The following is a 26,633-nucleotide window of genomic DNA, read 5'->3' as shown; positions in this document are numbered from 1 at the left end:
ATACAAATATAATATTTTTATATTGTAGGAGGGCAGTTAATATTTGTTACTAATTTATTTTACTTAAAACTGTTGTATAATTATAAAATTCTCACAGTGAGCATACAAATAATTGAAATACTCTTGAGATTATCTGCCTTATCTTTTTATTATTCCTAATTATGTGGAACATTTTCAATGGTCTCATTATATTAAGTAGATAATCTACTTTATCCTGCCTTTTTAATCATTAGAGCAACTAAATTTGGATGTGTTTCATTGTACCGACGATCTCTTTTATTTGACTTTTGTGTCAAGGCCTTCCGCAGTATCCATGTGCTTCTAGTTTCTTACTGATTTTGCTGGGAGAGGCAATTGGCTATAAAAACTGTATCCTTAGGTTCCTCTGCTGGTAAGAGTAGCCATGTACTGGCCAGGCGCAGTGGCTCATGCCTGTAATCCTAGCTCTTTGGGAGACTAAGGTGGGCGGATTGCCTGAGCTCAGGAGTTCATGACCAGCCTGGGCAACACAGTGAAACCCCGTCTCTACTAAAATACAAAAAATTAGCTGGGTGTGGCAGCATGCACCTGTACTCCCAACTACTTGGGAAGCTGAGGCAGGAGAATTGCTTGAATCCGGGAGGCAGAGGTTGCAGTGAGCCGAGATCACGCCACCGCACTCCAGCTTGGGCGACAGAGGGAGACTCAAAAAAAAAAAAAAAAAAAAAGAGAAGCCACGTACTAAGTTCTGGCCTTTGGGATGGAGGTAGAGGTTATTGAGCAGAAAGTTCCCGCTTGGGATGTGGAAGGAAAGGTTAGGGGAAGAGGATCATGTTCCCAGAAAGGATGGTAGACTAGAAAGCTTGAAGTTGTGAACTAGACTGGCTACATAATTTGCAGGGCCCAGTGCAAAGTGGACATGCAGGACTGCAGTTCTCAGTTATTAATACTCTAAAAATGCCAATAGCAGAGAATTACCCTAGCATTGGGTCCACAGGTCATAGCCCCATGACTGGCTCTGAGTGTGAAGGAACCCTGGGCCGGAGGAGGCCATGATCCCAGCCCTGGACTGCCAGTCTGTTCTTTTCATAGGGCACACAAACCTCCTTCTTATTTAAGCATCTGTTGTCTGGGTTTTCTGTTACATGTGTTCCATAACTGATGCAGGTTATCATTACCCTTATCTGATAGATGGAGAAACTGGAGCTCAGACAGGTTTAGTGCCCTGTGCATGGGAGCAGATTTTGGAGTATTCACAGACTCAGGTTCCGTGAATTTGAATTTGGGTCGTATATTCATTCAACACGTTGTCTTTCTTTTTCCACGGAGATGTTAACATTCTGCATTTCCTGTTTCTGGCCAGATTTTGCATTCCGCAAGTTTGCTTGTTTCACAATGCCCGCCTCTTTGTAGCCTATAGTAGGAGGAAGCACTTCATCCCATTTGTTTTTCCTCATTTACATTTAATTTTTACTCTGGAGTGAACATAATGCAGAAGTTCAGTCCACATTTAAAATATTGCTAAAAAGTGATTCACTTCCAATTCTAGCAAAATGTTTATCCCTCTGATTCCTTAGTAATTCTCTTTTTTCAGAGGAAGAGTTGAGATTACATAATGTAATTAAAAAAGAACTGGAAACATGGAAGATCGCATCTGATGTGAGTTTCTGTCTGTTTGACCTTTCAAGAGGGAAGCGTGTATTGGCGATTTTTCCAGTGAGATCACAATCAGAAGAATTTATCTGTCAATATATTCTTTTAATTTAGGATAAACCTAAGGATAAACAGTGTTCGTAGCTCTTCGCACATTCTGTCTATGGCCATGGGATGCGCTATGGCCATTAACTGTTATTTGTTTTATTAGCGCTAAAAACCATAGCTGCGACTTCAGCTTCCAAGGGATACCAGTGTAACAGAGGTGTTGTATTTGTTGCGTTCAAGTTCTCGTGCAATCTTAGTTTTGCTAAGCTCCCACAAAAGCGCCTAACCTTGGTTAACTCCCACAAGTCAACATTTCTGGAACAAGTTTTAATTTCTTTCAGTCCTCAGTAGTGCTGGTGTGTGGGTGGGGGCACGGTGCACAGTGTGTCAGCACAGATAATCCGTGTATCATGCGTCATCCACCTCTCCCCCTCTTTACCGGAGGAGAGAGCATCTCCCAGGGAATCAGACCTGAATTTAAGTTTAATCTCCTAGTTAGGCCCTGACTTCCAACCCGGTTTTACTATACACTTTGCATTGGGGCGTCAGGTACATCTGTGATTTTCCCATTTGTCATTAGTGTGGGCCCTTAGGAAGTCAATAGAGGACAGAACTCTGGTGTTCCTGGATCCTTGACTAAGGCATCATTTTAATGCCATCTAAATCTCACTGTACACCCTTGCTCTCTGGTTATGGTGAAATATTAAAAAGTATTGGCATATTGAAGGTGTCATTCAGTAGTATTTTGAAAAACTTGGTGTTACGGGTTGAACTGTCTTGCCGCCTCCAAATTCATATGTTGAAGTCCTAATCCCCAACATCTCAGAATGTGACTATATTTGGAGAGAAGCCCTTTACAGAGGTAAAATGGGGTCATTAGGATGGGTCCTAATCCAGTGTAACTGGTGTCCTTAGAAGAAGGGGCAATTTGGAGGCAGACTCACGTAGAGGGAAGACGATGTGAAGAGACACAGGGAAGAGGCCATCCGTGCTAAGGAGAGAGCCCTGGAACCTCTTCTCCCTCACAGCCCCGGAAGGAACCACCCCTGCTGAAACCTGGACCTTAGACCTCTGGATTTCAGAACTGTGAGACATACATTTCTGTGGTCTGAGCCACCCCATCTATGGGACTTTCTACAGCAGCCCTCAAGAACTAATATACTTGGGAGCCAGGTTGGGGAAACCTTTTGAAAGGCAGACGGACTCTGTAGATAGGAGTGGGGCTACCACACCGTGCAGTATTTGAAATAGTCAACTGTGACTGACTGCACTCTTCAAAGACTAACAACAACATTTGCTTGGGCAGGGAGCTCCTAAACGTTCATCAGCACAATGTGCTATTCATGTGTGTAGAGGACTTCCGGTTTCATTCCACTTTTTAAAAATAAGGAAATTTGGGTAGGGTTTTCGTGACCTGAGTGAGCAGGGTCACACGGAGATCAGGTGAGTGGTAAAGCTGGAATACATTTGTGGCTTCCTGGTTAGTAGTCTTAGTGGTCTATTGATGGGAATCCTCTGATTCTCAATGAGAAGTGGTTATTGTTAGAGGCAGAGGATTTTTTTTCAGTACTAAAATACTTAGTGCAGTGCCTGGCACATGGTAGATGCTAAAATTGTAACTATTGCTATTAGTGACCAACTCTGGAAATGGACTGCTTAAGTTAGCAGTCAGTTGAGCTCTGCCCCCATGAAATTTATATATTATTGGTGCTTAATATTTTTATTTTTTATTTTATTTATTTATTATTTTAATTTTTTGAGACCGAGTCTCACTCTGTCACCCCAACGGGAGTACAGTGGCATGATCTCGGCTCACTGCAACCTCTGCCTTCCGGATTTAAGTGATTCTCCTGCCTCAGCCTCCCAAGTAGCTGGGACTACAGGCGCCCACCACCACACCTGGCTATGTTTTGTATTTTTAGTAGAGATGGGGTTTCACCATGTTGGCCAGGCTGGTCTCAAACTCCCGATCTCAAATGATCTGCCCACCTCGGCCTCCCAAAGTGCTGGGATTACAGGCATGAGCCACCACGCCCAGCCCATCAATAAAGTATTTTTAATATTAGGTCTGAGTGTGCTACCTTGAGCAGTCTATTTTACAACATTATTAACTTTGCACAACATTATTGATAAATCATCTCTGAAAAGACTCAACACAACATATTTCTATAACAAAGGAGAAGCATGTATGATATTTTCTTTTAAAAAGTTGATGAAATAAGGAAAATTGAAGTCCAGTATCTCAAAGATACTGGATAAATATCTTAATAATTGAGCAGTAAAGTTCTAATACATTACAAACATTTTACCATTATGTTTGCCAATCATTAAGCAAAGTGAGCATCATAAGAATGAGATGAGATGAGATGTAAAATTACTGGAAAGTTTAATTCGCTAGAAATGAGAAATTTTACATTTATTATATTATCCTTTATTTGTGTACTAAATTTTTCTGGCAGAATGACTGGTTGCTGAAAAAGAAAATGGGTTAAAGTAGGTACTTTTTTATGGTTTTGCAAATTCTGGAGAACAGAGACTGCTTCTTCCTAAACAAGATCTCCAGTCTTGCTATTAGTCTAGAATAGTGAATATATATTCAATAAATGCTTGTTGAGTGAACCAATATGTGAATGATTTTCTCGGTGGATTTCTATTAATCGAGGGAAAGGAGGTAACATGTCAATAAAAAAATGAACATTTTTACTTTCAAATAAGGAAGGCAATTTATTGTAGTGAAATTACATTGAAGTTTTATATATGACCCCCAATGCATATAAAATCATTTACCTCCACACTATAGGATAGGACATCATGAATTACAAAGAAACTCAAAGTGCTGTAGATGAGTTAATATTGATATAATACATTTTCATTAATTTACCCAAATTTAATTGGATGATTGAAAGGACAGGTTGAAGTGTTTTTTCATGATTTTTGCTATGACCTCTGCTTTTGCTGGAGTTTTTAATGCCTTTGATGGCTCCAGACGCTCAGCTCTGTTCCTTGCAGTCTGTTTCTTTCGTCTATGGTGGTGATTAGTTATTGCAAGGCTGCTTATATGGAGTAATATATAGTTTACTCTGGTATAGAGTAAACTTACCGGGGGTTTAAACACTTCTCCCTAAATGGAGTTTGTGGAAAATGTGAAAATTGGCATGACATTTGAGGCCACATTATAAAAGCAAAGATAATTTTCAAACACTAGCCAAGAGAAAAGTGCCCCAGGAAGCAAGGAACAGCAATGTACTTCACTGCAAATCCACAAACGTATGCAGGGATTATTAGACATTCTTTGCACCTAACACCTTATCTATAATACATTTTATACATTTGTTACATATTGCACAAATCCGGGTACACACAGACTATCTGATGCACCATGGCCATGGTGTAGCTATCCTCACTGAGGAGGGCTTTGCACAGCGTTCTAAAGGAGCTTATTCAAGACCTTTTAAAACCACAATCTAAAGGCAGTTCTTTACAAGTCTCATATTTACAGATAGCACAAGCTATGGCATGGTGTATGGCCTCCCTCCTAAATATACGATTCTTTGGCATGTTGGAACTGGTCAGCCTCAAAGACCGGCTGGCTACATCGTCGCATGAGACAGTCCCGCTTATTCCTCTGCACGGACTCGGAGACGGTCCTCAGCCGGAGGAGCTCAGGTCTCCCTGGGCCAGACACGTGCCCCAGAGAGTCCCAAGAAGCATGGACAGTTCTGCTCTGTATCCATCGCTCAGGCAGGGGAGAGGGTCCGTGGCCAGGGAGTGGCTCTTTGCTGTCCCTGTGTCTTGAGTCTCCTGTGTGGTGAGCAGGTGGAAGAGGGGGTAGGAGGGAGTCCACCTCCAGCATCCTCGCCCTCATGCTCCCCACGGTCATGCTCCCCACGGTCTGGCTCCCGTAGGCCGCGAGTCGGGCTGCCGGGCCCTGCATGGCCTCTTCATAAGAGGGTGGGCTTCCAGGCCTCTCCCAGTCAGCTCCCTGGAACACATCATCCACCGAGAGGGCGTGGGGTCTCAGGCAGAAGGCGCGGGTTGTTTGATTGTGGGTTTCAGACCCATTTTCCTGCACGATTCGGCCAGCAAGCTGGCTTTCCTTTCTAACACCCCTTGGGACGTGGTCCCTGGTAAAGTCTTGCGATTTCCCAGACCCTGTGCTGAGGTTTTTGGTCAGCACTTTTTTGTGAGGGGCAAAGGAGAAAGACATGGAGTGCTTTTTAATTTCTCTGCTGGGCTTGCCTTTTTCTGTCTTTGTGGTGAAAGACTGATGTCTGCTGAAGAAATTTCTTTTGGGACTGGAAGGAGAAGCCACGGGTGAGCTGTCAGAGGACGCGTCCAGCGAGCTGCTGGAGAAGGCTTTGGGAACCAGTGCCCTTGGGAGCACCGAACCCGGGGTCAAGTTCTTGATCTTCAGGTCCACCGGCCTCTTGGTTTTGCCTTGCACTGCAGGGAAGACCTCCTCTGGAAATGGGTCTTCAGCCTCCTCCCTTTCCAAACGAGAGCCTACCCGGGGCACGGGGAAGTCCCCTTCACTCTTTGTTAGTGTTTGGTTTGTCACCCGGCTCTCAAGGCACTCCTGGGAGGACGGCATGCTGGGCTCTGAGTACCTCCTATCGGGCTGTGCGAGGGAGCTTTTCAGCCTGGCCACGGTGCTCACAATGGGCTCTGGGCTGACCTCTCGGGCATCCTGTGGGCCCCCACTATCAAAGCCAGCAGCTGTGGCCATGGGCACCTGGGGCTGCCTGCTGGGAGAGCTGATGCCACTGCTGCTGTTGGATTCCACATCAGGATCGTTGCTGTCGTAGGCTGAGTCATTCTGCAGGGTCGACACATCTGGGGGAAGTCAAAGAGCAGTTGAACATTTGTTTGGGTTTATTTATTTGTATTTGTATTTTTTTTTTTTTTTTTTTGAGACAGAGTCTTGCTTTGTTGCCCAGGCTGGAGTGCAGTGATGTGATCTCGGCTCACTGCAACCTCCTCCTCCTGGGTTCAAGCAATTCTCCTGCCTCAGCCTCCAGAATAGCTGGGATTACAGGCGCCCGTCACCATGCCTGGCTGTTTTTTCTATTTTTAGTAGAGAGGGGGTTTCACCATGTTAGCTAGGCTGGTTTCAAACTCCTGATCTCAGGTAATATGCTTGCTTTGGCCTCCCAAAGTGCTAGGATTACAGGCGTGAGCCACTACGCATGGCCGTTCAGGTTCTTTTAGAAATGAACTTTGCTACAGTTCGCCCTGCTCATACCAATCAGGGCACTAGGTGATTTATTAGCAGAACTACTTAGGGGCTTGATATGACAAGAAATGTACCATATGAAAAGTTTGTTTCTTTCTGAATTTATTTTGAGATCAGAAGAAAAATAGGGAAAGGAAATGAGTAAAGGAGAGAAGGAGAGAAAGAGAGGAGAGAATAAGAAAAGAGAGAACAGCATTTCACTGCAAATTTATTGACCTTAATTTTTAAAACCGCTCCTTTTACTGGACCCATTTCCATTGTCATGGAGTCATATGCCATGAAGTGGAAACAAAAGTTTCTCACCCAACTCCAGAGCTAAAGGTGACTTAGTGAAATCAGCAGTGATTTGCGATGAACACTGGGAAGGGGCAAAGACTATCTGTGGTCTGAGAGGCGCTGCAGGAAAAGCCCGGAGCAGGGTTTTCATGTTTAATGGACTGGAGTCTAGTCTGACTTGGGGATTTGTGAAGGTAACTTCTACCTCATACATCAGAGATGCTTTACATGACGGGCAGCCTGGCATGAACTTTTCCCTACAATCGTAATCAAATGATAGCACATTCCATACCTGAACTGTCAGTGTGCTCCAGGGAGTCAACAGAAGTGATACTGGAATGTACTGGAATGTTCTCCCCAAATATTTCAAAGCAGTTATCAATGAGGAATTCCACCAGTGTCTTCACCTGTGAGGAAAAGTAAGCAATTTGTCAGCTTGAAGACTTTTTTTTTTTTTTTTTTTTTTTTAGGGAGGTGAGGAAGAATGGGGACACAGTGGAGTCACATGCCAAAATGAGAATTTGAGATCTTTATGTGTCTGAAAAGAGCATACAGAAATTTGGTAACAATCAGATACTTTTTATTTTTGTGAGACAGGCTCTCACTGTGTCACCAGGCTGGAGTTCAGTGGCGCGATCTCGGCTCACTGCAACCTCTACCTCCCGGGCTCAACTGATTCTCCTGCCTCCGCCTTCCGAGTAGCTGGGACTACAGGCATGTGCCACCAGGCCCGGCTAATTTTTTCTATTTTTAGTGGAGACGGGATTTTGTCATGTTGCCCAGGCTGGTCTCAAACTCCTGAGCTCAGGCAATTCACCTGCCTCGGCCTCCCAAAGTGCTGAGATTACAGACCTGAGCCACCATGCCAACAATCATATACATTAAAGTTAGATACTCCTTGGTGTTTTGAGACATGCATTTAAATTTAAGAACATACAAAAAATTAAAGTATTAATAACATTTTCATTTAAGTAAGTAGTTTCTCAGATCGATAGACTGTGTCGTACAAACCACAAAAACAAAAGGGCTTTTTTTATATCGGGAGAGAGTGATGTAAACACTTGCAGCACTCATCTGTGTCACAGACCACAGAAGACACAGATTTATTCAGTTTCATTAGATACATGTATCTGAGGGAGTGGAACTATGACAAAAGCATTTTGCATTTTATATTTTCACTGTGATGCTGACTCAGTTGGAGACATTCAGAAGCATTTTATTGCCTGCATTTGGCAAAGAGATGCTGAGATCATAAGTTGGGGATTTCTCATCAGTAAGCAGAACAAACCTTGTTGTTCAGGTCCTTCTGGGCTTCAAATGACAGACACTGGTCATTCTCCAGGGTGAGCATGTTGGGTCCAATGCAGATGGCCAGGTTGCTGGAGTCCATCCTGTTGACCTCAGAGTTCTTGCTGATGAGGTGTAGCACATAGACCAAGTGCTTGAGCAGCAGGAGGTTGGGCCGGGGGAGCTTATCTGCAACCCTGGAATAAAGTGAAGGGATGTTAGTTTTCAAAAAGGCTAATGGTCTTCAGTGTAGCAAGCTGAGAGTTTCTGCCGAAACCAGACTTCCTTTAAAATGAGGAAGGTGCATTTTCACAAGTAATATTGTGAAATGCTCATTCAGACACTTCCAGTGGCAACTGACACAGAGTGAGGCTGGTTAACCGCAAGGTCTTGAGGAGCTAAGAAACTGGCCTTTATAATTGGGACATGAATAATTCAGCCCTTTATTATTTATACAGAGCTTAAATTATGAAGCCAATCTGCATTAAAGACCAGAATTTGCATTTATATTTAGAAAATAGTTTTGTTGAGTAATCATTTAGCCATGTAGAATTTCTTTCTGTTTCTAACACGGCTAGACTGGTTTTCTTGCCTTAAAACAAAAACAAACTATAATTACCAAACGAAGACGACACATTTTTACAACATTCTGAGAAATCTTTATGAAGACTAAATCAGTTTCTTTCTTTTTTTTTTTCCTGAGACGGAGTCTCGCTCTGTCGCCCAGGCTGGAGTGCAGTGTCCTGATCTCAGCTCACTGCAAGCTCCGCCTCCTGGGTTTATGCCATTCTCCTGCCTCAGCCTCCCAAGTAGCTGGGACTATAGGCGCCTGCCACCTCACCCGGCTAGTTTTTTGTATTTTTTTTTTTTTTTTTTTTTTTTTTAGTAGAGATGGGGTTTCACTGTGTTAGCCAGGATGGTCTCGATCTCCTGACCTCGTGATCCACCCGTCTTGGCCTCCCAAAGTGCTGGGATTACAGGCCTGAGCCACCCCGCCCAGCCGACTAAATCAGTTTCTAAGGGCATATTCATAATAAGGCAGCACTTCAATCACAACATTGTTCCTAATGATAAGAAATTAGACTTCTTAAAGTCTCTTTTTCAAAAAATGAAATGGTGATTCTTTTCATTTCTCAGAAGAAGGAATTGTTATAAAAATGCTTTATGTCTAGGTGGAAACTCATGGTGATAATCTTAGAATATTCATTTTGGGACAGACATTTTAATGTCTTCACTTCTATACATATGTCATTGAAAATATTTAGCCATGTGGGACAATTATAACATATAGATAGACTTTCATAGGATGTGATAACCGTGCTGACATTTCAAAGCTTGGGTTTTAGAATTCTCTAGTCACTAACAGATCACACTTTCCATTGCATATGTTATTATTTTTACTCTCACTGGAATTTGTTATTATATAGTTTTCCTTTTGGTTAATTATAAGAGGATTAAATATGCTATGAAATTTTATGAACAAAACAACCGCCCCCACCCCATTGCCTGGCTGCATCCTGAGGGATGTTTTATGGGAGAACTGTTGCCTTGCATGACACCAATGTAGCTTAAAGATAACCCCAAACTCCTACACTTTGCTGGCAAGCCTGTGTTACAGTTTTCAGGTCTGATTTTATCTCACACTTTTTTGAACAGCTTACATTTTCAGACTTCCCTACCTCTTGGGATTTGTGAGGATTGAAATTCACTTCCTACGTTTTGAAGAAATATTTCCTTTCATTTGGCTAAAATTAAACTCCAAAAGTCCAGGGCACCCTCTGGTTTTTATTCTGGGAGTGGACAAGCAATTCCACTCAGATTCCCTAAACATCACAATTCTCATGAAACAGGGATCATGAAGCTTTTACAAAGTTGTGTAAAGAATCAGAAGACGGAGGTGACGCGGCCTGGCAATCGCTGATGACTTTGATGACTTACTGTTTCAGGGCCTCGATTCTGTCCTCCTCGTCCTGCATCTCCAGAGTGCCCATCCACTCCTCAAAGAGGTCGCTTGAAAGTAGCTTCCGGGGGATACTTCTGAGGAAGTCCTGGGGGATGAGAGCGGGCTATTGGCCTATTGGTACTGTATGATGTCCCATGTCCTCGTTTTCACCTGGTTTTCATTCCATCACAGGGTGCTCTATGCTTAGCCCATCATAGATTGTGCCCCTTCATTCCTGCATTTGATTAATCCAGGGAACCCTCTCTGCAACACCCTTGGCCTCTCTGCGACTTTCTAACATCAAGCAGAGTCAGAGGCACCATCCCCAGGTGGGTGTGTTCTGAGGGGCCACTGGATTTTGGCATGTGGATTCTGCCATGGAACAATCAAATTGCCCGTTGTTGGCAAAGTTTTGAGAGAGCAGAATGCATTGCTTTCTGTTGGAATCTGAAGTCACAGAAACAGAGGTGCTTACCAAATAAATAAATAAATAAAGGGCTTAATGAAAAAAATAAAACTCCAAGATCAGTGTACCTTGCTGTGTGGAGAGAAGAGCCTATTTCTTGCATCCTGAGAACGAGTGTGCCAGGGCCCCTTGGCAGGTTATTTGGCACAAGCGTGTTGAACTCACCTTAAAGACCACAGCGAGGAGGTGCACGGGGAGGCTCTCCAGATCCACCGCATCCCCAGAGTTGAGCTCCTCCTTCAGCTCCTTGCGGGCTTTCTCGTTGGCTGCTCTCCTGAATATCCCTTCCGTTGAAGGGCCTTTAAGGCATAGAATAGTGAGAATGTCCTAAAGGAAACAGCGATAGGAACAGGAAAGGATTACCATTGGTTCAAAGATACTGTGCTGCTACTAATGCATGAAGATCTATGCTTAGACTGCAGAAAGAATTAAAATAATGTACATGAACAGTTTCTAACTTTACTTGTCATAAAATACCATCTCTCTAAAAGTTAGTTATCTTCTCTAGTATACTGAGATAGTCTTAACAGGAATATTAATGTCAGATTTTGCTTTCAGTTCAGTCGCTATCAATGGCCTTCCTCAACCCCGCTATTTTTCTAAGAGGAGGCAAATTGTGAAAGCTCTAATTTTGCACTTTCTAAAATCATTTTGGAGCTCTCTCATTTCAAATACTTCCATATGAACATTGGATTTTGGATCACAAAGTCTATATTCTGTTTCCCCTTCAGACTTTTCAGAAGCTACAAATCTTCGGCATTCTTCACTCTGTGCAGTCAGAGAAATGGAGGGACCATAGCTCTGAGCTCATTGGCAAATACAACTAATTTCAATTTCTGGAATGGAAGCAGTCAGATATTCTTCTAACTGCATGCATATGTGGGAGTGCCATGTCGAAGAGTGGAAAATATGGAAGATCAGTCCCTACAAACTTCATAGGAGAATGACATTCAGATTTCCCGAGTATTTTGCATGTCCAACTGAAAACTGAAGTAGGTTTATGAGAAAATGCATGCCTACCTGGATGGGTCTGGGGAGTGTGTCGCTGCCACCACAGATAATTGACAAGGGCTGATCAAATAGTGATGCTTTCAAGTCTGTCTCCAAAGCCCCAGAAAAATCTGATGCAGGGGAGAGCCTTCTCATGAGAAAGGGCCAGGACAGCACCTTCTTTCTCTTCTTAACTTCTACAGCCAAGAAAACAAGGCAACGAGAAAAATTAGACTACAGTGTTAATACGCAAAGATCCAGGTAAGAAAATGGGTATCGTTGGCCACATAATGTGGTCGATAGTATATGCCATGTGAGAAAAATAATTTTGAAAACTTAAGAAAGCAAAGGGCGTGAATCTTAATCTAGAAAAACCAACCGATAAACAACCACACTGTTACCAGGGCAACCAGTTCCCTAAACAGCAACACCAGGGTTCCTCAGAGCCTCCACCTTTCCTGTTTTCACTCTTTCCAGCTGTTTGCTACAGAAAATTAGCAAAACCTAACTGTGCAGATCGTAAACAACCATCTTAACCTACTGGCCTGAATAACTATAGAGGAAATTTCTGATATGAAATAGATTATTTTGATTTCCTCCTTTAATTGGCGAAGAAAACGAAACTTAAAAGGTGAGGAAGTGACTTGCTCAGTATCTCTTCGAAGGCACATAGCAGGGCCGGCTCCAACCCTTTGCAGCCTCGCAGGCACTACATAGCCACTAGAGGGAGCTAACACCATTCTTCCTTCCGGGTGACTGGTCACCTGGGTTTTCCAGGTCGCTGCTTTAGGACAGAGGCAAATACGAATCACGGCAGGAAGGTCTGAACCTACATCTGGCAACTGGAAATTATCAGCAAAACGTTATCAAGATACTCTGTCCTTCCGAAATCCACAAGATGTGTGTGCAATGGATATTGCAATCTCAAAAGTTTCCTTCTTTCTTTTCTTTTCCTTCCTTCCTTCTCCTTTTTTTTAAAACTAATTATAAAGGCTATATTTTCTAAATGCATTGGCATATGTTTCTGTACATTTTAGATTGGCAAGTGGAAGCGTGATGAGAAAGAAGTGGCCTGTATGGTTCAGGAGAACTGGGTCAGGGTTGTGCTGTAATGAAATGCATTATGAAAAAAATTGAGAGCGAATGGTGGGTCCTTTGGGATTTGAGATCAGCAACAGTTGCTTCATAGGCTCTTGGATGCATTCTCCATAAGAGAAGGAAGAAAATGGAAAAGACGCTGTGTGTTTTCAAATGTGTGCATGCTAATTGTGGAAACATACATGGCCAGGAGACGGAACCGCATTAAAAACCCTTGGCAGAACTGGGGGATTCTCTGTGGAGAGGCTCTTTCCGCTCGCAGCACTCCCGGCTCTAGTGAGTTGGAGCACACCTGCCATTTAAGGGTTAATGTTCTGCGGTCTTTAACAGAACACTTATACAAAAAAATTCCTAGTAGAGTAAAAACGCTGTGGTTTTGCAAACCAAGAACGCTGGTTGTTAGCACTTACATAAAAGATCAGTATGTTTTCAAAACTCACCAATGAGCTGGCAAATACTGTCTTCACTCTCACATGATGCCAACAGGGGATGTTCCTTGATGTCACCCTAAAAACATTTTTATTTCAGTTAAATATAGTGACTGAAGAAACCTATCGAGTCTTTCCCCACAAAACACACATACAACATTTTATTCATATTAAAAATGAAGTCAGTAGAGTGCATTGATGTTTTTTTCTAGCTTCTAGAGGCAATATTAAAGTCTCGATTGTCATCATATAAGATCCTAATTAATGTGTTTAATTTACTACATGTGTGATGTTAATTTACTACTCTGATAATTAATATTCAACCCAAATAATATTCAATAAAACAAAGTTTTCCACCTTCTCACAGTACAGATAAAAAGTTTCAAAAATTGCTTTCTTACCTCTGATTGACATTCGATTAGCGTCTCCATATTACTGGCATTTAGTGTTTTTGACTAAAAGAGAAAAAATAAAATTAGGTAAATATCTTTTGGCCCTTGCCTCTAGGAAACGCGAATTAATAAATGTGAGAGTGTCACTCACAGCATTGTGGCTGCTTCTCAGCTTCATCAGTATTGGGACTGACTGTCCGGGAGTGAATTTCACTCCTGTGCGGCTGTGGCTCTGTCTACAACGAATCATATGGAAAGGAGTTAGGAGGAACACACAGTAGGTTGGCCACTTTCAGCACCACTTTGCCAAAGCACAGAGTTTGAAACTATTTATTTATTTATTTATTTTTCTATTTTACTACTTTTTCAATTGCCTTTACTTTGGAAAAAAAACTATTACATAGACAAGTTTTCATTTAAAGTCAGTTCTGTGTTACCAGATGTCATATGTTGTTAAGAACAGCATCTGAACACAATTATTTCTAAATTATTTAAGCCAACTATCTTTACCATTCTAAACGTTGTCACCAATTTATTCCATTCCCATCAAGAGATAATTTGGATATCAATTACATTAACATTTTAAATTAACATTAACATTAACTTTTTGGGGGGAGTCCTCACTATATGCCAGCTATCGTAGTAGGTGCTTTGCATGGATTTTCTCATCTAATCCAAAAAGGAAAAAAAAAATGTATCTCCAGGATGCTGCAATAGTAAACATGAAACAAAGACAACATTTATAGAATCCCTACACCAAAAAGGTGCAGCCTTCACGTTGAAGCAAAGCTTTCTTTGTCCTGAGACTTTATAAAGTGAGTGTATATTCCACGGGCTAGCTGTTTTCTGTTGCCTGTGATCTGAGTGACCTGTGACTGGCAAGGCAGCCTGCAATTTCTAGGCGTGTTAATATATAGTACTTACCCTCGGAGGGTCTCTAGCCAGAGTTCTTTTACATCCGGTGAGCTGTAAATAATGGGAGAAAGAGCATGACACTCTGCTGCTTCTAGTCCACTGGGAGAGAGGGAGACTGAGCCGGTCTCCCTTCACATGCTCTGCATTATAAGTGAGGGGGCGGGCAGGTGGAAATTCAGAATATTACAGAGACCGGAAAGAACATCATGGGCTGTCACACAGACGAAGCCAGCCAGACACTGGAGAGCTCTCACTTCCTCATTCCTTTTAGGGCAGCTCTGTCTTTTTTTTTTCTCCTCCACTTCAAAGTAAAAAATCTGTAAACTACTAGGAGTGGAAAAGATGACATTCAGCCCATAGGTGAAGGCTCTGATTAATGTCATAGGTGGGATGTGTGAACAAGAAATTGTGTTATTCTGTGCATAAACATCACTTTATTTTCTAAAGTGGTAATTTCAAGTGCCTTTTTTTGCGTCCTGTTTGGGTGCTGTTCCCCCTCCCACGTGCCATCCGCTCTTTCACCAGCACCACACGTTGATTAGCATCCCTGGATGTGGGACACTGTTACAGAACCAGAAAGAAACCCAAGACAGTCCCTTCCTTGAGGAACAATCACCATCCAAAGCCACGTTAGTTTCCTTTGGAAGTAGGAAGAAAACTCCCTCGAGTCAGTTGTCAATACAGTAACCCCCTTCTCCTTTCTGTAACTCCTGGTCAAAAGTATTGATACTTAATTTACAGTCAGAGCAGATGTCGTTCTGACATGGAAGGAAAACAAAAATTCCTTTGATCAGACCAATTTAAAATAGGAAAGAGATGGTGAATTTCATTTGTGGATCACTCTTTCTGCATAAGAGAATTTCTGATCTTTTCTATAGATCAAGGGCAATATATGAAACCACTCAAATGCCTCAGCATGAGAATGGATGCATAAGTTGTGATCCATTCACATAGAGAATGAATGTTATATAGCACTGACAATGAACAGCCTATGACTATAGCCAACAATATGGTTGGATCTCACAATATGACGTTGAGCCAAGGAAGCCAGACTTGAATTAATTAATGCAAAGCACAAAACTAGCAAAAGTCGTCTGTGCTGTTGGAAGCAAGAGTAGCAGTTTCCCAGAGGGGCTGGTAGTGACTTCCAGGGGCCAGCGGGGGTTTGGTGATTGTCCATTCTTGATCTGGGTGGTGCTAGGCTTATGTGCACACTTTCCTATTTATGTTAGTTTTCAATAAAAAGTTTTAAAATAACTTGGCTTCATTCATCATCAGCATCTTTCATTTTAAGACTTTTCCAAGCCGGGCGCGGTGGCTCACACCTGTAATCCCAGCGCTTTGGGAGGCTGAGGCGGGTGGATCATGAGGTCAGGAGATGGAGACCATCCTGGCTAACACGGTGAAACCCCGTCTCTACTAAAAATGCAAAAAATTAGCCGGGTGTGGTGGCGGGCACCTGTAGTCCCAGCTACTTGGGAGGCTGAGGCAGGAGAATGGCGTGAACCCGGGAGGCGGAGCTTGCAGTGAGCTGAGATCGAGCCACTGCAATCCAGCCTGGGCGACTGAGCGAGACTCCATCTCAAATAAAAAAAAAAAGACTTTTCCATATTGTCACTTCTATTGTCATTTTACTGAAAGGAGGTGATTATGGGGGCAGACTTTGGGAAACTGAAGCACAGAGAGGTAGAAATTTGCTCTGTAACTCAGAGGCTCAGTGGGGACCTAGGGACAGATCCTGGTTTTCAGACTTCCAGCTGGACGTTCCCTCTCTTAAAGCCACCACAGTGCCAGAGTTCACCCAGTGTTCCCAGGGCAGCTGTAGAGGCCCCTGCTCTTTCAGCATCCCTCTCCTGCCTTTATAAACCTCCAAAGTGGACTCACTGATTTTTTTAATTGAAAAAGGGCATTTACGCTGTGCCCAGCCTAGTGCCAGGTATATAGTAGGTACTAAATAAATAATTTCTGAATGTATACATTTCCTTATAAAATAGTCAAAATAGAGTATTACTATAATATTCTATATATCATACTATATTGTGATATCTATTCATCGTTGATATGTATTTTCTAAACTTTTTTTTTCTGACAAGTGGACTTTTTAATTTTTGTAAGAAACTTAATGTACTTACTGTTCTTTCTTTCTTTCTTTTTTCGAGACGGAGTTTCGCTCTTGTCACCCAGGCTGTAGTGCAATGGCATGATCTCAGCTCACTGCAACCTCTGCCTCCCGGGTTCAAGTGATTCTCCTGTCTTAGCCTTCCAAGTAGCTGGGATTACAGGCACACGCCACCATGCCTGGCTAGTTTTTGTATTTTTAGTAGAGGTGGGGTTTCGCCATGTTGGTTGGGCTGGTCTGGAAATCCTGATCTCAGGTGATCCACCCACCTTGGCCTCCCAAAGTGCTGGGATTACAGGCGTGAGCCACTGTGCCTGGCCAAGTTGTCTCTTTAAGATTGTTCTTGCCGGCCTCTAGTGCTACAGGCATTGCCACTCCTGAGAAAGCCACTCCCTCATCAGGTGAAGGCTCCTGGTTATGGAAAAATGGAGCCCACCTTCCAAAAGTTTCCATCTTAAATCCCAGTTCTATCCTGGGAGATACAACTTTCAGATTCCTCTACCATTTCAGATTCATCTACCATTTCAGATTCATCTACCATTCATTCATTTCAGATTCATCTACCATTCATTCATTTCAGATTCATCTACCATTCATTCATTTCAGATTCATCTACCATTCATTCATTTCAGATTCATCTACCATTCATTCATTTCAGATTCATCTACCATTCATTCATTTCAGATTCATCTACCATTCATTCATTTCAGATTCATCTACCATTCATTCATTTCAGATTCATCTACCATTCATTCATTTCAGATTGATCTACCATTACCCCCAAAACACCAAACAATGAAATGACTTCAGTGCTGGCATCATCTCAGTGGTTCATGTTCTTTTTAAAAACCATCTATCTTGGCATCTGTCATTAGCTCTGCATCTACCATTCTAAGAGTGGGGGAAGGTGAGTCTTACTGAAAACCTGCATATGCGCTAGCTATTTTTAAAGACTTTATCTCATGTAATTAGCAACACAGCACTCTGAAGTATGTCCTCCTCCCTGTTTTATAGGTGAGACAATTGGGACTCCCCGGGGTCAGTTAACTTGCCCATGGTCACTCAGCCGTGTTTAAGCCTTGGTCCTACGTTTGGATCCTAAGTCCAGAGCTCTCTGTATTCTTCCACTCAGAGATAACCCTTCAAATGGATCATTTAGAAACAGAGACAAGATGTTGAGACCTCGTATATCAACTTATATCTGAACAACCCAGGTAGATTTTTATGGGGAATGCTTACCTAGCAGAGAGTTAGATTTAGGGCAAGCTCCTGAAACTTCAGAATTTCCTTTTGTCAGTTTCATTAATAATAATAAATAAACACAATTTACATCTCTTTTTTTTTTTTTTTTGAGACGGAGTTTCACTCTTGTCGCCCAGGCTGGAGTGTAATGGCGAGATTGCTGCTCACTATAATCTCTGCCTCCTGGGTTCAAGCGATTCTCCTGCCTCAGCCTCCTGAGTAACTGGGATTACAGGCATGTGCAACCACGCCCAGCTAATTTTTGTATGTTCAGTAGAGATGGGGTTTCACCATGTTGGCCAGGCTGGTCTCGAACTCCTGACCTCAGGTGATCCACCTGCCTTGGCCTCCCAAAGTGCTGGGATTGCAGGTGTGAGCCACTGGGCCCAGCCTCAGCATCTTTTAAAAATATGTAAGATGAATGGTTTGATGACCTGCAGAAATGGTTACATTGACAAACTTTCCTTTTCCTTCTGGGACCTACCATGCCTAGTTAAGCAACCAGGGAAGGTGCCGAACTATCTAGGATGAAAAGTTAGTAGCAAATACGGCAACAGAAAAGAGTTAGGGCCCCTACATTTTTTAAAGCAGAAATATGTTTTGGCTCTTCTTATTGACCCAACTGATGGTGGGAAAACCCAGAGGGAGGTGCCATCCTTTGGGGTCCCTGGGAGATTTTGACAGTCAACATCTAATGAATAGGTGCATTTTGTGACTGAAGGAAAGCCATCATTGTTGGCTGGTGCTGGTGGGGGACTGAGGAGGCGTTCTGCTTCATGACTGTGGCCCCACCTGCATATGGCCCCTACTATGCAAAGAGTTGTGGAGGGCAGGTGCTACACCCTCACCTCTGAAAATCTTACAGTAATTTTGATTGCATTTTTCCGAACACTAGGAGAAACATTTGTAAATACAGTGCAAAATGTGGAAGCAGTCATGTCAAAAGTTAGAAAAAAAGATGGAAATGTCAGTTTCACTTTTTCCATATTCTTGTCTCCCACACATCTCTTTGAAAAGCAAGCTCACATCACCCTGCATGGTAAGAGTCTTCAGAATGTGGAAAGGAACTTCAATGGCTTTTGCTGGGTTGGGCTGAAGGAAACCCCGGTGAAACCCACATCTGTAAAGATGCTTCTCGTGGTGGGACTTTCATCGCTTGGGTCCTGGTCACAATCAATTTTTCTGCAAAGAACTGGCTTTGCTTTTCTTGTGTTGAGTCTCTAGGGACAGTGAGTTCCGTTCCGGGGACTGTGACTTCTATGCTGTGTACATGTGTGCTTTGGAGAGTTACCGGAAGCACCATCGTTCCTTCCCATACTTCCAGGCTCAGTTACCACTTCAGTCTGGACTGTTGTGAACCAGAATATGGAAGTCATTTTCCCCACATTGTTTACCCAGCTTGCCTGGGAAACACCAACTGGAGAATCAGAGTCTGGCTCTTCATTTTGAACTCACTTTCTCTTTCTTTTCCTGGGACCACCCAGTGATTCAGAGTCCTGCATTCTGTAATGAGATTAATGTCAACAGTTTCCTGCATTGAAGATTATTTTCCCAAAGAGTTCACAATTTCCTTCAGGACTTCTCCATCACCCCAGTGTCTGGCTACCTAATGATTGATTAATAGGTTGATCTTCTAGAAAGCTCAAATTACAATTTCTTTTTTAAAAAAAGGGCAATCCAGCCTTTTCTCTGATTATCCCTCCTCCCCATTTCCCACTTGTCATATGTTTTAGCCACACAGGCTATTGTTATTCCCTAAAAGTGTGCTTCTGAGTCTCCAGGCCTTTGATAAATTGTTCCGTCCTCCTGGAATGCCGTTCACCCCATCTGCCTTTTGAAATTCTGCCCTTCCCTCGGAATCTAGCCCAAGTCCCATCTCCTCTAAGAAGGGATTTTTCTAGATTGAATTAAACTCCCTTCCCTGGCCCTGCATAGTGGCCACATCCAGTAGACTGTGAGTCTCCAGAAAGCAGGGACACATTTTCATCTTTCATTCTTACGAGTGCCTGGCCTCCTATTTTGCACACAGTAGGCATTTGCTACACTTTAATTACTACTAAAATTGTGTGATAAAATAAAACATTTAAATCTCACCATACATTTGCTGGTATTGCAACTCGTCACTCAGACTTTTTGTCACTTAGCCTCTTTGACTGTTTCGTTTCATAGAGAAAGACTACCTCTTTGTCACGCTGTAACAGTGACCGTTGTTGCAGAATTTGATTGAGCTGGGGACATGCTCTCCTTGCACACACCACCGGCTTACGTCAATACCAATGTTGAGGGATTCGACACATGGACTTTCTAGCTCTGTGGTGAGTAAGGAAGTCTCTCTTTAGGTGGACTTGAGTGGCAGCTTCTGTCAGTGAATCTGTCAGGAGGGCGTGACCACACCTGTCCAGCTCTCACCTCCAAGGACCAAAGCCTTACCAGTGTTCTCACCTTAGACTCCCTAGTTCTGTCTGCTCTGGGAAGTGTGAACATGAATGTCCCCAGAGCCATACTCCTCAGTGTCTGGAGGCAGAGGAGAACTTAGCGTAAAGGACTCTGCGGGCTGGGGAGTCGGTGCTCACTTCGAATGACGGTCTTGGATTCACTAATCTGCAAAGTACCCAACCTGCAGAGTCTTTCATGCGGTGACTTTGGTTATAGCGAATTAGCAATAAAACTCCTTGTCTGCCTCTCCTCTAAGAAACTTCTAGGAAAGTCTGTGGGTGGGGAAGATATACCTGGAAGAGAGGTTCTCGCCTCTCTGCAGGCCCCGGGCTCACAGATGCAGGCGAGGACTCGGTCTCAGCTACAGTAAATCCAGTTCAGTCCTTTAAGGTCATTTTTTAATTTTTAATTTTTTTTTCCCCCAGCAGGAAAAGGGCTGCCTTCTAGGGAACTTCTCAGAGTTTTGCTGGGACCCTGGCATCCCTGAAATAATGTCAAGCATCATTGCATCTTGCAAAATAATTTGCTGTCTCCACAAATGCCTGCATTTCTGCAGCAGTGGAAGCAGACATTTCAGATTTGCTCCCTCAGATCTTTGCAATTATGAATTTATCTTTGTGTTGGAATACAAAATAGGCTCAGCATAAAATAATATTTGAAGAACTCTGTGTTTTCAAAAGCTGGCTTGAAAACTAAGAAAGTCTCAAACAAAATGTTCTTCTTAAACTGCCTTCTCCACTTATTGAGATCAAGATGAAGACTTAAAAATAAGACCTCCTGAGATTAGGTGATTAAGAGCTATATGGCTGATGACACAAACTGCTATGGAACCCAGACCTGGCCTCACCTTAGCTGCGTTATCACTGCTATGGGACCCAAGCAGGGCTTCAGCTTAGCTCTGTTTGTCACTTTAAGAACTAAAGAATCTGACTGGGGGTGGTGGCTCACGCCTGTAATCCCAGCACTTTGGGAGACCAAGGCGGGCAGATCACGAGGTCTGGAGTTCGAGACCATTCTGGCCAACATGGTGAAACATCTCTAATAAATAAACAAAAAATGATCCGGGCATGGTGGCACATGCCTGTAGTCCCACCTACTCGGGAGGCTGAGGCAGGTGAATCACTTGAACCCGGGAGGCAGAGGCTGCAGTGAGCCCAGATCGTGCCATTGCACTCCAGCCTGGCAACAGAGCGAGACTCTGTCTGTTGATATTTTGGCCTGAAAAATTGCACAAAGAAAACATGATGTCAAAAAAGGCATGTCAGCAACCCTGAACATCAGTTAACTACAATATGATGTGGTAGGTTATTTTTTTGAAGAAACAAAGAGAAAACTATGAAAGCTGAGGTTCTTTGTTAGCAGTCTACAAAATTCATGTGCGGCATTTGTAAAAATCTGAACCAAAAAAGTAGAAATGGTGGAAAAATGTTTAGTTGGCCCCATGCTTTTAAAATGCCTTTTAAAGATGTATTTACTGTAGTTGACTTTGGTTTTTTTACTGAGCAATTTTTTTCATTTGTCATATGAAAAAAATTATCCAGGGCTTTTACCTCCCTGTGTAAATTTAAAAAAAGAAAAGTATTTGTTATTTTGAATGTGTGTGGTCTCCTTCTCAAATACTGTGCCTTATTTGGTGTCTCCTAAGAAAATCTTTCAGTGATGCCCTCCTGAGGCGGCCCCTGCTCCTCGGGGTTGGGGAGCGTGGCCACTAGGCATGCAGCTCCTGCCAGGGGAAGAAGTAAAGGGGTCTCCACCCTGAAGACAAACTCTCACCTGGCCGGAGCGGGCTTGTCAGTGCTCAGGGCAGTGTGTTCATTGGCGGCGTCACATCTGATTTTCACCTTTCGCCCAGGTTCAGGTACCAACCATTTAGCAAGTCCTAACCCTTTGTGGCTGGATCTGTTGAGTGCTTTCTTTTCCTGGCAACTGTAGCCTTCTTGATGCACTAGTCCAGACTGGTTCTGATTTAGACTCTAGGACCAGTCCCGGGGAAGGGTTTAAAGCTAGTGTCATCTTCTATGTGAAAAGACTTTGGGCAGGGGGGCAAGGGAAAGGCACGTAATTTTTGCAAGCCTGATGCAGCCTCCTAGGCTCTTCTTACGGAAAAAAGAATCATAAGATTTCTCCTTCTGCTTTTGCGTCATAAAACATTATACGACACACTAGAAAGCATTATATATATATGTATCTGTGTGTATATACATACACATATATAATTTTTTGTTTTTGAGATGGAGTCTCGCTCTGTTGCCCAGGCTGGAGTGCAGTGGTATGATCTCGGTTCACTGCAACCTCTGCCTCCTGGTTCAAGCAATTCTCTGCCTTAGGCTCCCAAGTAGCTGGGATTACAGGCACCCACCACCACACCTGGCTAATTTTTGTATTTTTAGTAGAGACGAGATTTCACCATCTTGGCCAGGCTGGTCTTGAACTCCTGACCTCATGATCCATCTGCCTCGGCCTCCCAAAGTGCTGGGGTTACGGGTGTGAGCCACCGTGCCCAGCTATGATACATATTTTTAAAAATTTCCATATCTTTCCTAAGTTTGCATATGTTAACTGGAAAACTGAGCCCAGAAGCCCTTTCTCTGAGTTGTAGCCTTTGTGAGATCTTCCCTAAATCTCAAACAGCAACCATTTCTCAAATGTGCAGTGCAGTGCAGTGCTGCTCCAACTTGATCATGTATCAGAATCACCTGGAGGTTCACTCAAACCCAGACTGTGGCCTCCACCTTGGAGCGTCTGATTCGGCAGGTCTGGGGAGAGGCCCGAAAATGTGCATTTGTGGAGTACCCAGTGATGCTGATGCAGCTGGTCTGAGGGCCACACTCTGAAGGATGACTGAAAGCACAGTAAGACCTCATTTAATGTCATCCATAGGTTCTTGGAAACTGTGACTCTAAGTGAATCAACATATAACGAAAACAATTTTCCCATAGGCTAACTGATGATGTAAAAAAGAGTCAAGTTCCTGTGGCATATTTCTGGTCACAAAAGGATCACTGAACTTCTAAATAAAGACCCAGAACACTTCAAATATTAAACATTGAAATAAGTGTGAGCTATACAAACATTTAGGAAAGATGAATAAAAACAAAGAGAATCATTATTTACCTGCTCATTCCACTTCAGGGCCTGGGGTGACAAGAGACCATCCTGGCGGCTCAGCTGCCACCCCATCTCAGGGCACACTCACACACGCACCCAAGCTCATTCATCCTGGGAGCATGTAGACACACCTAACAGCACAGCTTTGGGATGTGGGAGGAAACCAGAGCACCCAGAGGAGACCCATGTGGACGTTGGGAGAGCACGGAAATTCCACACTGAGAGTGACCCCAGCCAGGAAGAAATTGCTTTTTTCATCCATGTGATAATGAAATGACATTGAACAAAATAATGTTATTTGAGGACCTGCTGTATCATAAAAAAGTAAAAAGTAAAATGCATTTTATATATTCCTGCTTCCTGGCTTTGGAGTAGTTTATTTATTTATTTATTTATTTTTATTTTTTATTTTTTTGAGACGGAGTCTCGCTCTGTCGCCCAGGCTGGAGTGCAGTGGCCAGATCTCGGCTCACTGCAAGCTCCGCCTCCCGGGTTTACGCCATTCTCCTGCCTCAGCCTCCCGAGTAGCTGGGACTACAGGCGCCCGCCACCTCGCCCGGCTAAGTTTTTTGTATTTTTAGTAGAGACGGGGTTTCATTGTGTTAGCCAGGATGGTCTCGATCTCCTGACCTCGTGATCCGCCCGTCTCGGCCTCCCAAAGTGCTGGGATTACAGGCTTGAGCCACCGCGCCCGGCCTGGAGTAGTTTATTTAATGGCATTTTTATAATCGCTAGGTTATTCCACGATTCTTTGCTAGCTTTCACATTCTATCTTTCTATCTTGCCCCTTGAAATTAGACTGCAGGACCTTAAATCGAAGAAACTCATTCTTAAACCCCAAGACAAGCCTGGAGCGCACGGTAGGAAGTACACAAGTATCCATTTTTAAGAATGAGTAAAACAGACACCCAGCCCGAACCTGGACTTCCGCTTTTTCGGATGTTTGGACACATTTCTGCTTCTGATTGCTATGCTCAACCCTGTTTTCCCAGACAAAAGCTGAGGGCTACTCCAAAGGAATCGTTTACACTTTTGTGTTGAGAATAAGCCCAAGACCTTTTACTAGGTGGCTAAACAGAGATAAGGCATCTACCACTTGGCCCACTTAGTTAGAGCCCTGAGATCTAACTCAACAGAGGCTTCGCTAATTTTACTTAATTTTTTCAAATAAGTGGTATTTCCCTATTGATGACTCACTTCCAATGGCCTGGCTTAAGGAAGCCAAATAGACCACCAGGTGCACAAACTTGTCTTGAACCTAAGAGACAGCTGTATGTCCACAGGGCGTCTGTTTTTGGTGAGAGAGCTCAGCTCTCCACAAATGTCCCTTGGAAGATCCCTAAACACTTGAGGGTGAGCTTCCTTGACCACCACCTACAAGAACACTCAGTGTGTGTGTGTGTGTGTGTGTGTGTGTGTATAACATTATCCTTTCATGACACATGTTTACGATGCACAGATGACCAGATCAACAGAGTAAATAAGGCATTAGTTGAATCTCTCTGCCAACTGAGAAAAGGCAGTTTCAAGTTTAAATATCAGCCCTTCTCAAACTTGGCTGCACATGAGAATTCCCTGGGAAGCTTTTTAAGAATAATCAATGCCCACACCTAATCTTTTACCAATAAAATGGAAATTTCTGGAGATGAGATTTCAGGATTTAAAAAAATTCTCCAGAGAATTCCAACATGCAGCTCAACCAGTGATCTCAGCCACAGTTTTTGGGGTCAACTGATCTGTCAGTTTTATAATGGGATCCTTTTCGACTGTAACCACAGGCACTGGGCAATCTTAGGAGCAGCAGGTACATTCTCTGCCTGGGTGGGAAGCTGAGCCTCAGCATCCCTACATTGAGCAGTGTCATCTCAGGAGCACTACTTCCCTAACTTACCCCTTCTCACCCACAACGTGAGAGAGCTGAGGTGACTTAGAATCTGCTGCAATCTTGTGGTTAATGAAATGTGGCCGTAATTCTTTGCGGCGACTTCTATCAAGACACAGAGTCTACTTCCCCACGTGATGTGAGGCTGCCCTCATGACTTATAGAATGCAGAAAAAAGGATACTGTGTTCCAATGGCCTCAAAGTTTCCACCTTTGCCCTCTTGAATGTGCCCTGAGATAGCCACGTGAGGAAGCCATACAAGCTTCCTGGAGGATGAGAGACCACGTGGAGGAGACACAAGGTGCCCAGCCCACAGCCAACACCAACTCTCAGATGTGTGTGTAAGGCTGTCTTGGGCAATCCTGAATGTTGTCATCTGAGTGAGCCCATGTGAAACCAACAGTAGAACTGCCCAGCCAACCCATAGAATCCTGCTAAATCAGAAACTGATGTTGTTTTAGGAGACTGAGTTTTTGGGGTGGTTATTATTCAGCAATAGATGCCTGAAACAAATAGTGACTCCATACATTGTTACCATGACTTTTGCACATGTACCCCCAGGGTAACAGTGCAATGCATCGCAAATGCAACTTTAAAAAGCACTGATTTAGTCTCGTTCTCAGTGGAAGCAATCCAGCTTTATTTTAAAGCATCTCAGGGAGCTACTGATATAGTATTTCTCACAGTGAGCCCATGATGCATTTTTTAGTGTGTTTAAGATAATAAAGTTTAAAATAGACCAGAGAGATATAAAATAAAAATCAATCAGTAGTGGATGCTAAAAAAATAAGTGCTTATGGATAAAAATGACATATAAGGGAATTTTCAGGATGCAAAACTAAAGGGTGGAGTATCCAGAACTTTGGGTAGAACTTTCAGAAATTCCAAAAAAGTCTGACATTCTTTGGGTACTCAAGGAGTTGAACTGAGATACTTCTGGAAACTTAATTGCATTATTATTTGTACTCAGTCAAGAAATACTTTTGAGTCCCCACAAGGTGCATGGAGCTTTACTGAGTATTAAGCGAGTTGGAAAATGGCCATGGCTCCCAAACTCAAGGCGTGTTTCACGTTCCTATCTCATCCTTTCAGTTTTCCAAGTTATTAGCTGCTGTCAACAGGCATATCTCAAAACTAA

At 43.1% G+C, this 26,633-nt stretch overlaps 1 protein-coding gene across 1 annotated transcript; it reads right to left on the bottom strand.

Annotated features, from left to right (window-relative positions):
* Positions 1-4,377: 4,377 nt before the first annotated feature.
* TAGAP (T cell activation RhoGTPase activating protein) lies at positions 4,378-14,829 on the bottom strand. Its single transcript, XM_005551523.4, has 10 exons — positions 14,717-14,829; positions 13,944-14,028; positions 13,802-13,855; positions 13,413-13,479; positions 11,905-12,071; positions 11,050-11,211; positions 10,415-10,524; positions 8,478-8,673; positions 7,482-7,596; positions 4,378-6,513 (listed from the first exon to the last, which is right to left on the bottom strand). Exons 2-10 carry the CDS (start codon positions 13,968-13,970, stop codon positions 5,216-5,218), a joined length of 2,196 nt encoding a protein of 731 aa, XP_005551580.3. The 5' UTR covers positions 13,971-14,028; positions 14,717-14,829; the 3' UTR covers positions 4,378-5,215.
* Between the last annotated feature and the right edge of the window lie 11,804 nt (positions 14,830-26,633).

Source organism: Macaca fascicularis, chromosome 4, assembly GCF_037993035.2.
Source record: "Macaca fascicularis isolate 582-1 chromosome 4, T2T-MFA8v1.1".
Taxonomy (NCBI): domain Eukaryota; kingdom Metazoa; phylum Chordata; class Mammalia; order Primates; family Cercopithecidae; genus Macaca; species Macaca fascicularis.
This window is presented reverse-complemented; position numbering and strand designations above follow the sequence as displayed.

What these genes read in the sequence shown, in the direction of transcription:
- TAGAP (XM_005551523.4), bottom strand. Translation starts at nt 13,970, where the DNA reads ATGAAGCTGAGAAGCAGCCACAATGCT. An exon ending in TCCTCGCTGTGGTCTTTAAG is followed by an intron (nt 10,525 to 11,049) that starts GTGAGTTCAACA and finishes CTCATCCCCCAG; the next exon opens with GACTTCCTCAGAAGTATCCC. An exon ending in AGAATCGAGGCCCTGAAACA is followed by an intron (nt 8,674 to 10,414) that starts GTAAGTCATCAA and finishes ACTTTATTCCAG; the next exon opens with GGTTGCAGATAAGCTCCCCC.